We start from the raw sequence: 16,757 nt of genomic DNA on the forward strand, positions 1-16,757 counted from the left end.
CACACTTGTATGTTGAAAAATATTACTCTGGCTGCTGTAGGGAGGGCATATTGGAAGGTCCGAGAGACCAGCTAGCTCATTCAGACTGATGAAATAATTCAAAGGAGAAAATGGAAGTTTGGACCAAGGAGTTGGTAGTAAAGGATGGAGAGGCATGCCTGGATCGTAGATGGCAGTGGTATTCACTGAGATAGGCGACCTCAGAAAAGGACCATATTTGGAAGGAACATCTTGATTTTAGTCTTGGAGTTGAGTTAAAGTGAGTTTGAGACTTCTAAGTGGACATATTGAACAGTCATTGGGCACATAGGTATTAATTCATGCATTCACTCATATTTATTGACTACCTACCACTTGAGAGTTACAGTATTGAGAATTATGTGGAACAGAAAAATAGACTAAACTTGGAATCTCCTCTTGAGGACCTTAAGACTTATGAGACAGTCGTGAGGAATGGCTACGCGTATCGGGTATAGAGAATGAGGGCCTGGGAGGTTGGATATGATAGCTGTCTTCAAATATTTGAAAATATAAAGGTAGAATTTAGTCTGTGTTGTTTCATAATGCGCAAAAAATACCAACATATAAAGTTATAAGGATCTCTGTGACTTACTTATTTTTTAGTTGGATGTTTGCATGTCTTAATGTCCGTTATCTATTTCTCCCATCCTTCCACTCAGCCCCCTTCTGTGATGGTGACTACATTTATCATGACAAGCACTGAATAATGTCAATTCAGTATGTTGTACACCAGAAGCTAAGATAACATTGTATGTTAATTGTATTTAAAAAAATTTTAGGGAAGAAGACCTCAATTTTGTATGAGAAGCGATTAAAAAAAAAAAGTAGGCTCCATGCCCAACGTGGGACTTGAACTCGTCACCCTGAGATCAAGACCTGAGATTGAGGGTTCGATGCTTCACTGACTGAGCCACCCAGGTGCCCAAAGAAGTGATTTTTTAAAAATAAGAACTGTCACTGAAAATATTTTAATTGAGTTTGGATGATCATTTATTCAATTAATACTTAATGTACATATACATTGAATGGAAGGATTCTTGCTTGGCCTTTAAGATCCCTTCTGGCTTTCAAATTCAATATTCTAACTTTCTGTTTAAAGCTTTAGTTGTTCAGAATGAAGGTCACAACCTGGATTTCCTTAGTCCATTTCCTTACTTGGACCCTAACTGGATGTTCCCTGGGCACTTGCAGGGTTCTGTAATGGGTAATTTCTTCCAGGTTGTGACCCCTTCAGAAAATACAATATATAAAGTAGGAATCACATTCTCTTCCTTGGCTGGTTGTGGCCTCCTCTGACACAGAGGAAAAGGTGTACGTACTCCAATTCCCTTCTTTTCTCCTTTGTCACTCCATACCATGGTTCCATGATGTTGGATGGCCAGTTTGTAAATTCAACTAGTTGATGGCACTGTGCTACTGGATGGACACAAGCTACTTCCTTTTTGCTGTCTTTGAGCAATTACACCTCCTATTTCTAGCCACAAAGATGCCTAAGGACTCCTTTGTTTTGGAGCTTGGTGAAAGTGGCATGCCTATTACCGTGCCCTGAGAGTTGAACTCAAAGATCTTTGAGAGCTTGGGCAGACATTCTCTGAGATTTCTCTTCACTGCTCTGAACTCTTTCTTTTTTTTTTTTTTTTCCTAAAATTTTTTTTAATGTTTTATTTATTTTGATACAGAGAGTGACAGAGCATGAGAGGGGGAGGGGCAGAGAGAGAAGGAGACACAGAACCGGAAGCAGGCTCCAGGCTCTGAGCTGTTAGCACAGAGCCCGATGCGGGGCTTGAATCCAGGAACCCACGAACGTGAGATCTGACCTGAGCCGAAGTCGGAGGCTCAACCGACTGAGCCACCCAGGCGCCCATGAACTCTTTCAAGTGAGCACTTTTTATGATAGGTAAGAGGCATAGAAAGCAGGATAAAGGGAATGGCAATAATATGACTTTAGTCAACTTTCAATTACCTTTACCAATGCAGTGGGGAAGAACATGGACATTATAGAAATATCAGTTGACATTCTTGTCATTCATTTGGCTTTGGAATTTTTGCAGAAACACTTGGTTCATGTTTATAGTATGCTAGGGTCTTTGGTAGCCCTATCTCCACCTCAGCCTGGAGCTCCAGGTAATATATAAAATATTTTCTTTTTTTTAAGTTTATTTATTTATTTTGAGAGAGAGAGAGAGAGAGAGAGAGAGAGAGAGAGAGAGAGAGAGAGAAAGCACAAGTGGAGGAGGGTAAGAGAGAGTGGAAGAGAGAAAGCATCCCAAGCAGGCTCTGCATTGTCAACACAGAGCCTGATGCTGGGCTTGAACTCATGAAACCTGAGATCATGACCTGTACTGAAGCAAGACATTTAACCAGCTGAACCACCCAGTTGCCCCTATACAAAAGATTTTCTCAGTTATCCGCTGGTAATCTCAGGGAATTTCTCTAGGTCTCTAATTTTAATTGATGTGTGGTTTCCTTTTTCCCTGTTTTGTGCCCAGACTCTTTCAGACCATTGTTGGACACTCTGCTTGCTTTCTTCTTCCTTGGATCCCGGCTCTGGTTTTTATGTTTACTCCATGCCCATCTCAGGTTCTAAGCTGCCTCACCCCACCCTGAGTCAGAACTTCATGTTCTCATGTGTCCTGAAGGAGGAATGGACAATTAGATATACACACTCTCACTCTTGTCTCTTTTCTTCCCAATCATACTTAATCAGATGCTAATGATTCATGTTCTTTTTTCTGACTTGATCTTGAGTTGAAGGTATGTGGCACAAAGTTCTGGGTTATAGTGGATAATCTATGAAGGTCACATGGTGTGGTAAAAAGTACATTGACTCAATAAATATTAATTCATTTCCTAATCAGCTTGTGGATGAATGAGAAATGATCATACCTGGAATTTATATAAAGCCTTCTTCCAAGGAGGAAGCATACAAGGACACGATAACACCGCAATGACTCCAAGAGAATATTTATTATATTGGTAACACAGATAATCTGTAACCTGATTTGGGGATGATTGATTGCTTGTCATGAGTCCCACACCTGGCTGCACATCAGCATCCCTTCAGGAGGTTTTTACAAATACGGATTTTTTGGGTGGCATTTGGGAAAACCAGATTTATATTTCTCTACCTCTATGAAATTTTTCAATAGTGATGGCTTCCCTGGACTGGTGCTTCTTGAACCATATATAATATGCATATAACTCACCTAGGGAATTTTGTTAAAATGCAGATTCTGATTCACTAGATTGAGGACAAGTGCATGAGATTCTTCATTCTGACAAAATTCCAAGTGATGCTGGTGTTGTCTATCCAGAGACCATACTTGAAATAGCAAGATCTTAGACTGGAGAGTGGGAGAGGGCAAGGCACGGACATTGAATTACCTGGGAAACCAGAGCTCCATGCCCACACCACTTCAATCAAAATCTCTGGAGATGTGTTCCAGACCTTGGTATTTTTAAAGAATTTCCCCCAGGTGATTAAAATATGTAGTTGGAATTGAGACCCATTGTTCAAGAGATGCCTTGAACACATCTAATGTCCATTTCTCTGTAGTGAGGGCAGGAGAACCTGGCCACATCTTCCCTGTGCGAAACTAACAGTTTTGTTGCTTACAGCAGAACTTCTCAAAGCATGTCCTTGAACCACGGGCATCAGAATCACTTGGGCACTTATTATAAATGCATGTCCCTGGCCTGCCCCCAGATAGACTGAATCGGAATCTTTGTAGCTGGGGCTCAAAAGTATAAATAGAAATAATCTCTCCAGGTGCTGCACAGTGAATTTTGAGAAATACTGGCATATAAAATCAAATCAAATCGCTTTAGCCTTGTAGGTCAGGGGTCTCTAAACAAGTTGGTCTCAACCAGATTTTTGGAGCCTTCTTTTTCTCTGCTCTTCTGTGTTGATTTCCTATGGTGGCAGCTTCTAAGATGACCCCCCCAATGATCTCTAATCCCTGGTGTTCATATTCTTGTGTAATCACCCTCTCCCCTTGAGTATGAGCTGTACTTATTGACTCACTTCTACTGAATAGAAAATGACAGAAGCAATGAGATTTCACTTCTAAGATTAGGTTACAGAAAGACAGTGCCTTCCATCTTGGAAGCCTTCTTTCAAAGTGCTTGCTCTAAGGAAGTAAGCTGCTATGTTATGAGGAGCTGTAGAGAGATGCTCACATAAGAATCATAAACATTCACTTGAGTGAGTTTGTGCTTAATGCTTAATGACTGTCACCCCAGCTGACCCTTTGACTGATGGGCCAAAGGACCCTGTGAAGCAACACCTGGATTCTTGACTTACAGGAACCGTGAGATAATCAATGTCTGAACCTCTAAATTTTGTGGTAATTTGTTAAGTAACAATAAATAACTAGTACATCCATTTTGAAATACCCCTCCTCTTCCTTTCCACTTATCCAAGTCCCACCTGTTTCAAGCCTTAGCTATTCCAAGAAACTTGCTTATAGTGATTGTCCTTTCATTGGCTCCTAGAGCACTACATACGAAGCCAGTGCACTCGTTAGATAGTATGTGTTTTCTTGTATTTTTGTATTCGTCTGTAATATTTAATTATAATTCTACTGCTGCCTCTGAAATAAATTGTAGACACATTAAGGAGACTAGAACTTAGGCTAGAACTTGACTTACAGTGATTTCTATTCCCATGACCTACCCCAATATCATAAGTAAATAATCGCCCTATAAATAAATGTGTGAAGAAGATGATAGTGCATGGGAAGGAATATTGAGTAGAAGGTATCAGGAGAGCTCTTGTTCTCACAAACTCAAGGTCTACTTTGCATCATAATACCTGAGTTGTAACTTAATATGGAGAGAAGATTCCAGACTAGTGACTTGAGCAGAAAAACAAACAGTTGGCTACTGGAGCCAACAGGGTGAAAGCGCTACCTCTAAGATTATTAAATGATTATGTCTATAAGTCCTCCTACCTGTTGGTCTATCAATGGGTTCCTCCAGGCCTTGGCTTCCTGTAGTCTCAGACACTTTTGGCTCATCCATTTCAACTTGGGACTTGGGATCTTTTTTTCTTTTCTTTCTTTCTTTTTTTTTAAATTCAGTTGATTCATGACCAACTCAGATCTCACACTGCCACACTTGTCTTTGTCTCCAAGATCTCTCTCAGCAACTGACATAAAGGAAATTGTGTTATCCCTTCCTGTCCATCCCCATACCCCTTCCCCCGCCACCACCCTGAACTCCTGTGGCTAAAGGATGATATAAAACTTTCAATATCTGAAATAGTTAGGGAGCATTTCAGAAAATGACTCTATTCATCCTTCTTCACAGAGTAAGAGTTAAAGCTATCTCTAATAGCTTTGGAAATTTTGATTAGGATGGTAATGGAAAACCATCCTTGCTTTATCTAGTTTATGCACATGAATGCTTTCACAATAAAGACTCTGGAATGAGCTACAATGCTCGTGATAGTAGAAATTCTGTTCATCTCAGCCTGCCTCCACAATAAGAAAACCTTCTCAGCATTGAAGATTGGTTTTTTTTTTCAACCTTTTCTTAGAAGTCCCTGAGAGTCAGGTGCAGGGCCGCCTTGGTTGCTTTGCATACACTCTAATAAACTTTTCCGCCCTCTGACTGATAACTAAGCCCCTTCTCAACCAACCACAAAGATAAGGCCCTTGGCCCAACTTAGCTCTTATCTCTCATCAGATATTACTGTTGAGATAATCAGGTGGTCTGACCTCAGTGTGGTGCACATTTTAGCCACAGGTGATCTTCTCATTGGACCTGCCCCCTCAGTTTGATCCAAGGGTTCTGAGGCGACCAGAAGCCGGGCTGTAGCACTGTGGGTATCGGATGCACAGTAGTAGGTCCCAGTGTCTTTTATTGTTGCTCTTTGAATGTGAAGTATACATTGGCCCTTTAAAACATCGATATTTCCTTTGAAATTACTGCTTATATTGTTAATAGAACTGTTGCTTAGTCTATATACTAAAGTCAGGGAGTTATTTTCATTCTTCTTATACCAGCTCACTTGATAGTTCTTCAAGTCCCCTCCCATTATGCTGCAACGGAAGATGGCAGGCTCCCCAACCAGAACAGTCAGAGTTTCAGAGTCTGGTGTCAGAATGATATCCAGTGAGACCTCTGAAAGGGAAAGCCCAGGTAGAGAGGTGATGAGAACTCCCTCTATCCCAAGGGGATGGATGTCAGAGCTAAGCTCGGCAGTGGCCCTCCCCAAAGACCAGCCCCCACCCCTGCCCAGCAAACCATTCCTTCAGCACATTTCCCTAAGAGTGAAAGGCCCAGTGGGTTGTCCTTACCTGCACAGAAGAGGATGAGGTAGAAGAGGGGACAGGTCCACAGCATGGCTTCGTGGGGAAGGCTCTTCAGTATGCTGGTGCTCCCTGGCTGTCCCTGATCAGCCGCTGTCTGCCCAGGAGAAGCTTTGTCGGTTATAAAGGTGGTTGGGTGTTAGTCACTTCCTCACAGATAGGTGTGACAGGCCTGCAACGTCACAGGTTTATCCAACAAATTCCAGCCAATTGCCTATTGCAGGTCAGATATTATTTGGGAGAAAAGGAGGTGAACAAGACATGGCTTCTGTCTTCAAAACACTCAGTTTTTTGGAGAAGGTAGACACAGAACAGTTATGAAGGAGTGTTAAGTGCTATAGAAGAGGTAGACACAAAATGCTCCAGGAGCATGGAGGAAGGAACTGTCTCTGCCTGGGATACAAAGAAGATTCCACCCTGAACAGAGCTGTGAGAGTTGAGTAGGGCTTTGTCAGCCTCTGCCTTGGAGAGCATTCTGTAGGGTGTGGTTATTCTCCCTCCTTGTCATTCCTGTGCTGGTCCCTTTTCCTCTGGCCTGTGCTGCCCCTGCTTCCATCTGAGCCTTCCTCCCCTGTTGCAGGCTTTTGTTATACTCTTCCGAGAGCCTTCCTCCTGCTTCCAGACTCTTCCCATTTTCATCCATTCTCCAAGCAGCCATCATACAGATTTTTCTTCAGACCGGGGGGATCAGGCCACACTTCTGCTGAAACTTCTTTAGTAGCTTCCCCTGGCCTTTAGGGAAGTATGAAAATCCTACCTTATGGCCATAATTATCTCCTGATCTGCTCTTTGTCTCCAGTTTCACTTTCAGCCACTTGCATACAGTATTTCAGCTGCACAAAAATATTTGCAGGTTCAAAGATGTATCAGAGTCTTTATAGTACCAATGTTTGCATTAGCTTCTCCTTCCTGGAAAAACCAGACCTTCTCTTTCCTTCCCCCACCCCAACTTGAGGAAGCCTCCCCTGGGTACCCTTGCTTGTTGGGTCATGGTGCTTACCACCTCTATTATAATTATCTGATAATTTGTTTTCTGCACTGGGCTTTAAGATTCATTGGAACAGTGACTGTGTCTTCTTTATATTTGCATTCTCAGTGCCCAGCACAGAGCTTGTGAATATTAGGAGCTTAGCAGAGATTCGCTGGTCTAAGTAGGGTTTCTATCTGGAGTTTCCTGTCTCTCAAGGAGCATTCTGGGTTGCTCATCTAGTGAAGGATGGGATTAGGGAAGGATTTGCCAGCAATCCAGGCCCAAACCTGGAGAAGCAGGTCTTCTACCTATTGTCATAGGTTTAGGGAGAGGCAGGCCCTCTACAACAGCAGGATAGCTCCCACCTGGCTAGCCTCTGCTTGTAATTGTGGTGGCAAACAGTTTGATATCGCTCACAGGTGTATCACTACCCACATCATTTATGGGCAAAAGGAGCACTGGCTCTGCAGGTCTAATGGCTCCGGGTTCTGAATCTTCTTTTGCAACTTAGCAGGTGCTGGGCAAGTTACATCCCTCATCTGCAAACAGGGTCATTGTAGTTATTGTGCAGTGATGTTGTGAGGTTGAAATGAGAGAACACATGTGAAGTAGTACTTACCTCCGTGCCTGACACACAGTGGAAAGCCCATTATAGAGCTGGTTCTTTGCAACATCTCTTCTGCTTTGCCGTTGGGTTAGTGACCTAGTCATAGCTCCCTACCTGAGCCATCATCACCAAGGGAGACACAGAGCTTGTCATTTCAAGTGTGGTACAGAATGTTCTGCTGAGGGAAGGAGGTGTTGGCTGAGCTCTGTTATGCTGTCTGTAGGACTCTGGGCCAGTAAATGATGAGCTGAATGGAGCTGTGTCAGAGATGAATGGGCAGCATCACTAACTTCTACACCCTTCGGCAAAGGAGTCTCTGGTAGCCAAAGATGAAGGCCCATAGGCACTAGAGCCCCAGTCTTTTTTTGTCCATCCAGGATGAAGAAAGAATAGGGAGACTTGAAGAAGCAAACAGACCCCAGGGTCAGATCTAATCAACCCACACTGGCTCCTACATGCTCAAGTTCAGTGCCATTCTCTCTGATAGCCGCTGCCACTCTGGGCGTTTAGTATCAAACATCTATCCAGAGGATCACTTGAATATTAGTGGGAGAGAGTGCCAGAATTTCTGATTTTCTCTCTAATTGGAAGTTTCAGGAACCTACTCTGCTTTTGATTTGAGAACATCCAATCTTTCCCCACGCCCTTTGAGTTCTTTGGGAGAAAAAAGAGAGAAATTTAGTGAAGGAAAGCTCTTGGCTTGCTTTATCTCATACTCATTAGCCTCCAACTTCCCACGTAAAGCTTTAGTGACAACAAAGTCAGACTCTGGTTGTGCCCACGATTTATCTCTGTTGAGGCGCGGCAGTTATCAGCTGTTTGCCCTGCTTCTAGTTGCCATCTTTGCTCTTTGGTTTCTCTGCCCGAGCACCAGCTGGTTGGACAAGCAATTGAAAAACAGGAATGGAGGTGAGTGAAAAGAGAGAAAATGCCATTTCTACGTCCCTTGGCCAGGATCTCTGCTGCGTGGTTTCCCAGGACAGCCTGCAGTAAGTGGTTCCTCTCGGTCTGGCTGCTTAGGGCTCCACATGCTCAGACCGCTGGGATCGCTTTGTTTCTCTGATGTGTTTTCACTGAAATGTCTGAGCCCCACTGGTTGTGTTAGAGCAAACATAAGATATTTTTGGAAATTAGTGAGGAATTTCAATGGGTGTCAAGGAAAATCACAGTGTCATTTGTCTCTAAAAAGATTTTGGCTGCCACTATTCCATCTGTGACTCACTCACCCAGCTGTGTGGCACTGAATGAGACAGCTGCCGAGCAGAGCAGCGGAGAGGCAAGCTGGGACTCTTCTGAGTTGTAACTCTGCTTGTTACCGACTTGGGGCCTTGAGGTGTAAATAAATAAACTTTTCCAGATTTAGTCTCAGCTCAGTTCCTTTAAAAAGTTTTCCTGGCTCCCATCTCCCAGCTCATCCTGAAATCTCTAGGTCCTAATTCCAGTCTACGCTTTCATCCTGGAACACTCCCGTAATCATTACCACCAAGTACTTCTTTTGCTCCCGTGTGTGTCTGACTGGTTCCTGTTTCGCTGTAAGCCCTGCTAGTGTGAACTTTTATATCATTGGCCTTGAACCTTGGCCCTTGCCATAGTTTCTGACACATAGTAGACACTCAATATATAATATATATATTTATATGTATGTATTTTTAATAAAATTTATTGTCAAGTTGGCTAATATACAGTGTGCAGTGTGTTCTACCTCAATATATATTTTTAGATAAAATAAATGAAGCATGCCAATTCTTTCTTTTTTTAAATAATTTAAATGTTTATTTTTGAAAGACACAGAGAAATAGAACATCAGCAGGGGAGGGGCAGAGAGGGAGATACAGAGTCTGAAGCAGGCTCCAGGCTCTGAGCTGTCAGCACGGAACCCGACGCAAGGCTCAAACTCACCAACTGTGAGATCATGACCTGTAGGGTGCTTCACTAACTGAACCACCCAGGAGCCCGGAACCATGCCAATTTTATACTCTGAGACTTACCGATACTTATGAGCACTTAAAAAAAATTTTTTTTAAAGTTTATTTATTTATTTTGAGAGAGACAGAGAGAACATTAAGTTGGGGAAGGGCATAAAGAGAGGGAGAGAGAAAGAGTCCCAAATAGGCTCTGCACTGACAGAGCATAAAATCATGACCTGAGCCGAAACTGAGAGCCCAACCAACTGAGCCCCCATGCGCCCCTTGATGACCATTTGTTAACCTTCATGCTCACCTTTTCTTCTATGCCTGTCATTCAAGACCATATGGGGAGACTAGAGGGCTTCCAGTTAGGAGATGAGGTGATTGGGATTGATCACCATTAAGAAACCTGCCCTTGGGAAGTACTCTCTCGTCCATACTTAGGTCTCTAATGACTTTTTCTTCCAGACTTTCCTTTGACTTTGGTAGTGGCTGGTTTTGTAAAGGAAGAAAGATTATTTCTCTCACAGAGACTCTTAGCGTGGCAGAATCAGAGACCTGGAATTATGGGATCGTTTTTCCACTGGCAGAGAACACAGCATGCTTACTAGGATTGTAAGCGTCCTTTAGAAAACCCAAGTTCTCCAATTTAACATTCAGCAATTCTGGAGATGTGTCGTCAATGACCCTGAGGTGCCCTGGAGAAAAGCAAGCCCAGGAGGAAAGGGACTTACTCACTCACCAGACACTCTCTGGGTCTGTGCCCATCCCAGCAGGGCTAAGACTTTGAAATCTGATCCCCAAAGCCAAATTGTGAATTGTGCAAAGGGTTTTCCTCCAGTTCTCTTTCCCAAGAAAAGCCTCCACTTCCTATTTTGTGTGATTCTGTGGCCTTAAAGGGCTGCTCTTGGGGGGCACCAATGCTGATGAGCCCATATGTTGGCTGCAAATGAGAAAGCCAGCAAGACAGCAGGGGATGAGGATTTCCACTGACAAATAAATGCAGGATCTGAGGCGGCAGGAGGTGTGCATATTCAGAGGAGAAAATTGAGGAGACAGTTCTATTTACTCCTAGTTCTTAGCTCAGCGGGTCTCACCAAGGAGTTCCCTGGGTGCTTCCTTAAATAAGCAGAGGCTGAAATGGATGTGTCCTTGTAGAACCCATGTACCTTTGGAACCTTGGGATCATCTTCATTTGATGGTTTTTTTAGGATGTCATAAGGTCAGGAGTGCTTTGACTTCACTTGTCATGTTCTTGGATGTGGGAAGACATGGAGTATCCTTGTGATGTTGATGTAATGAATTGCTTATTTATAATTACTCTCATAAACAATTTTAATTTTATAAATGATTCCACTATCCTTTTAATAAGTGGGGGCTGTTGTATTTTAATATCTCATAAAGTCTGTTTGCTTGTTTTATGAGGGTCAATTGCTTTCATTTGGTTTTATTTTTTCTATGTAAGAAACCTTTTAATAATTTATCAGCAACTAGTGAAAAAGGTCCTGAAGATCTTTTGAATTGTGTTTCTCTCTATTTTCATTGATATTTATTTCTTACTAGATGGGATACTGATATGTAAAAAAATGTTTAATTGCCCAAGATATTGATTTATTTTTTTATCGGTAAGTTCCTCAAGGCCTAACCCAGCCCAGTGGTAGGGATGTGGTGAGGAATTATCATCATTATAGCATCGCCATCTACAGCAAGGGTAGGTGGCACTTACCAAGTGCTTCCTATGTGGCAAGCATAGCTCTAAGTGCATGACATGTTTTTAAAAAAATTTTTTTATGTTTTTTGTTTATTTTTTAGAGATAGAGAGAGACAGTACAAGCAGGGGAGGGTCAGAGAGAGAGGGAGACACAGAATCTGAAACAGGCTCCAGGCTCTGTGCTACAGAGCCTGACGCGGGGCTCGAATCTATGAACCGTGAGATCATGGCCTGAGCCGAAGTCGGATGCTCAACCAACTGAGCCACCCAGGTGCCCCCTGCATGACATGTAATAGTTCACTTAATTATTGCAACAATTCTTTAAGGTAGGTATTATTATTATCATTATTTTAAATTTTTTTTGCATTTTTTTTATTAAGTAATTTCTGCCCAACATAGGGCTTCATCTCATGACCTTGAAATCAAAAGTCACATGCTCTACAAGCTAAGCCAGCCAGGTAATACAAACTATTCCCATTATTTCCTTGATGAGGAAAGTGAGGCATAAAGTAACTTGCTCAAGATCATATAGCTAGTAAGTTGGCAAATGGAAGACTTGGGATTCAAAATTTAAGAAGTCTGGATTTCAAGTCTATTTCAGTCATTCATATTATACTGTCAACTCTATATTTATCTACCTATCTATCATCTATCTATCTATCATCTAATTTCCTAGGCATATATATATACATATGTATATATGTATAATGTACACATATATATGTATACATCTTTGTATCTATCTATCATCTATCTATCATCTGCCTAATTTCCTAGGCATATATATATATGTATATACATATGTATGTGTGTGTGTAAATATATATATAATATTTTTCAGGGTTTTAGAAATGTTGATAGGTTTTCAAGGGTCTGTGATTAAGATGTTGATTGTTGGCTTTCAGTTTGTGTGTCCAAATCATTTGTCTTTCTGGATGTTAGGGACTGTGCCTTTCTTTGTCAGGCCAAAGGCTCAAGTAATTCAACAGTATTTAATTTTCACTTCTCATGGTTTAGCAAGATAAAAGTGAGAAGGCACCACTTGCTGAATACATTTCATTATTTGAGAAATGATTGTTTTATATCTTTGTATCCCATAGCACCTAGTATATCCATTTGTAAGCCATAAAGTCCCCTTAGTTTTTAAGGAATGAATTGAAGAATGCATGGAGGGGAGGTTCAAGATGACACTGAACACCTTCTGTCCCGTTGGATGACCCTCTGAATTTCTGGTGTTGTGTTTGCTTGAGGCTTACAGTTTTTGTTCATGTGATGCACAGTACATATCATGGTGCCGAACAGCACAGCAGTAAATGGCTTTGTCTCCTCGCTGCACATGCTTAACGGTTAAGGTACTGGAGGACAAGGTTCTATTCACCAACAACTGGTAATGTTCCAATTCCATGGCAGATATAGATGAGCCTTTGGTCAGCTCTTTGCAGATACCAGTACACAGACTCAAAATTTTTATCAGGAATATTATATTGGCATCGAAACTCCACATCTGCCCCAATCACGGCAGTTATGGTGGAAGACTGTATAATTTGAGCCTTGCAGAAGCCATCTGGAAAAGAAAAAAGGATAGGACGTGAGAAATGAGAAAGGGAGGGAAATTGCATCCATTTACCTGCGAGCCACTTACAGAGGAAGAGCAGCACAAGGCAGAGAAGCCGGCACATGGTGCGTCTGCAGTTCGTCTTCGTGCTGTTTACCAGGAAGCCTATTTTGCATGCACAATGCACTCAGGCCATCTTATCTGCAACAGCCATGTGTCTGCTTCATTGCTGCAGCAATAAAGGAAAGAGGTCCTTGGGGGTGGTTGGTGCTCGCGCTATCGAAAGACACACTCAGATTTGTTCAAAGGCAGCAGTCCAACAGGCCCCTTCAGAGGAGGCTCTGGCACTCCTCTGCCACTTGGGGCCTGTGTTTTCAGCATCTGGTGCCATTCTCTTATCAGCCCCAAGAGGCTTATTCTTTGAAAGGGAACAACCAGGGAGACAGTCTTTTGTTGAAAGACATTTGGTGGGTCATGATCTCTTGGGTCCTTGTTCCTGAGTCTCAGGGATCTAGTGTGTGCAGAAGGATGAGGAAAGGTGTGAACAGTCATTTTCCTGGATGTAGTAGTATAGCTTTGGTTGCCCACTTGGCAGTTTCTGGTTCTAGGACCCACTCCGCAGAAGCCAGACAGGGAGGAAGTAATTTGTTCATTTTTAATTAATTGATGAACCAGTCGAGCATCCATTTATCAGATAGTTATTGAGTGTCAATTATATGCAAACTTTCTGCTGAGAGCTGAGGACACAATGGAAGCAAAAAACCAGTCCAAATTTCTGCCATTGTTGAGTTTAAAGTCTGATGATGATGTTTAACTTCAGGCAAGAGAAGGAGGTACAGCCCCTCAAACAGTATGTATGACGCTGCAGAGGGGTGGGTGAAGGGGCTTCTGGGGTCCGCCCATATCCAGGCAGGGCTTGCCCCTGTCAACACAGCTGGTTGTGAGCTCACCATGGAGGAACACAGATTGGAATTTCCCCTGGCAACCCCCACCCCAACCTAGAGTCAGAGGGTTCCTTTTCTACTCATCTTCCCTTAGAACCATTTTCCTATCAAGAAATCATTCTATTTGTTGACGATCCAAAGTTTTGGAGTTCCTGACTTAGCACTGTTATCATTCTATTCTTGGAGCAGAATCAGCTTGGCTGTGATCATTCCCACTGTGAAGATAACTACATCTTTTGTGTGATGGCTTCCTTTTCATTGTATACACAATGACTGCAGAGCCAGGAAATTTTAATTTGGGATAAATAATAAGCTATCTTTAGGGCCAATCTTATCTGGAGAGGCAGGGCTGATGGAGGTCAAGGATTCTTTTTCTTTTATTGCCTTTGTCAAAGCTTTTACTCCCACGGCTGCCTCCATCTTACTTACCTCATCTTTCTCCTAGTATCTTTTACAAGAATACTCATCTTTCTGCAAGATAGTCTTGTGAGCAACTTTAAAGGCATAACAGGACAATGCACAAAGAAATAAAGAGACACTCACCCCAGAATGCCTGGGCTTGGGGTTACACAGAAGAGAGCTGAGAAAGGCTGAGGCCAGACAGATACACAAACTGGCATGTGGAGGTGGGGACAAGGGTTTGGGGGGTGGTAACATGGCAGTGGGGGTGCCTGCACCAGAGCAGGTGGTGTGATGGGTGGTCGAGACATGGCCATAGCAGTGATGATGTTTGGAAGGAGGCTGGGAAGATACATGTGTGTTCATGGGGACTGCAGCCAAGCTCACCAAAGACTCCTAAGGAAGACCATCCCTGGTGATGGGGGAATGCCATACCCAAAGCCATTCTATTGGGTAGGGACTCAAACTTTTTAGGAGGCCTGACACCTTAAGCCTTAATGTACTAAACAACAAATAAGAATTAATTTTGGATGGCAAGGCCATGGACCATGGGAACTGAATATTCCAGTACACACCCAGGGTGCCAGGAAGAGGCCTTCTTCTCCCTTTTCCTTCAACCCCCCTGTATCATTCATTTACTTTTGAAGTGTCTCTTCAATCTGCTTCCTCTTCCCACGTCCTTATTTCCAATCCTTCTCATTGTCTATCCCACTTTTTGCGTTAACTTTATATCCCATCTCATGGCCACGGCAGCATGAAAAATAAAATCCACCAGTTCCTCACCAGGGCTGTGTGGCCCTGGAGCTGTAAGAAAGGCCTATGGTTTCAAGGGAAACAATCTCAGACACTTCTTGCCTAGCACAAGGTGTCAGAAAGTTAAGAATTTAAAAAAGATGATGAGATTTTTGAAATCACAAAGCAGGAGGATCTGTGACCTTCCATCAATGACAAACCTGGTCATGAGACCTAGTATCAAGGCCGCAGGCATTATCCATCCACTGGAGACCTGGAACTGGAAATCAGAGCCCCGAGACAGGTCTGTATTGAATGCAGGAACTAACCCTGGGGACCATGCTTGCCTTTCGGCTCTTATATATTGACTATCAATCTCCTCTCTTACAGACATTTCTGTACATTGTTTCTTCCAGGTACAGAACTGAGACACCACTCTGGAGGCCTGTCCCTTAATCACAGTGAAGACATCTTGAGAAAGTACCTAGGGTGGGACACACTTAACATACGATCAACTCAGCTCTCATGGACGGTGATAGAAAAACACTCTGTTGGAATGAATTTTTCTTTCAGTTTCTGTTTTTTCTCAGGTTTATAGCATTTTTATGAAAAGGATTAGGACCAGCCATGTCCTCTGAGGACCTAGATTTGAACTGTATAGTGAAATTTCAGGTAGAAATTTATAACTATACAACTTACAAAGTGAGGGCTTTTCTCCTCTTTTTCCCCCACTTTGGCTGGAGAACTTCTCCTTGAAGACTGTTGGGCATGTTGAGGTTCTGTCGGGAGAGTAGAGACTCTGGGTGAAGTTTAAAACACTCTTTTTCTTGTTGAGAAAACTAGCATAAAGTTGAGAATAAGTTTATTCACACCTAAAACAACTACTTACTCGTTGCTGTGGAGATGTGGAGATGATGATGTTCTCATAAAACTAAAGGCAGGGGCACTTGGGCAGCTCAGTCTGTTGAGTGTCTGTCTGACTCTTGATTCCAGCTCAGGTCATGATCCCAGGGTCATGGGATCAAGTCCCACATTGGGATCCATGCTGCACATGGAGACTGCTTGAGATTCTCTCTCTCTCTCTCTCTCTCTCTCTCTCTCTCTCTCTCTCTCTCTCTCTCCCTCTCTCTCTCTCTCTCCCTCTCTCTCTCCCCCTCCCCTTCTTTTCTGCTCATGAGTGTGTGAGCTCTCGCTCTCTCTCTCTCTCTCTCAAAAATAACAAACAACTAAATGCAGATGTTATATATTAAGATGGTAAGTGTTTGGTTAAAAATTAATTGGTGTCGGGACACTTGGATGGCTCAGTCAGTTATGTGTCAGGCTCTTGATTTTGGCTCAGGTCATGATCTCACAGTTCTTGAGATGGAGCCTTGCACAGTGCTCTATGCTTGGGATTCTTGCTCTCCCTCTCTCTCTACCACTCCTGAGTGCTCTCTCTCTCTCTCTCTCTCTCTCTCTCTCTCACACACAGAGGGACACATTAATTGGTGTCTTTCCAATTAGAATTAGGGGCAGATTCCATCTCCATCCCATATGAATGTAATCAGGGCCTTTGGGGTCCCATACGTGGTGTTCTAAGACCCAAAAACCCCATGTT

General features: G+C 42.8%; 1 protein-coding gene and 1 gene segment (V, D, J or C); one reads left to right on the forward strand and one right to left on the reverse strand.

The window, feature by feature from the left end:
• Window positions 1–16,757, reverse strand: part of LOC115301965 — a 550,585-nt gene that overhangs the window by 147,931 nt on the left and 385,897 nt on the right.
• Window positions 1–16,757, forward strand: part of LOC115301964 — a 53,297-nt gene that overhangs the window by 29,246 nt on the left and 7,294 nt on the right. Inside the window, exon 6 of the mRNA XM_029951984.1 lies at window positions 15,577–15,649. Within this exon, the coding sequence (XP_029807844.1) occupies window positions 15,577–15,649 (73 nt within the window). The remainder of the gene's footprint in view (window positions 1–15,576; window positions 15,650–16,757) is intronic.

Source organism: Suricata suricatta, chromosome 9 (assembly GCF_006229205.1).
Source record: "Suricata suricatta isolate VVHF042 chromosome 9, meerkat_22Aug2017_6uvM2_HiC, whole genome shotgun sequence".
NCBI lineage: Eukaryota > Metazoa > Chordata > Mammalia > Carnivora > Herpestidae > Suricata > Suricata suricatta.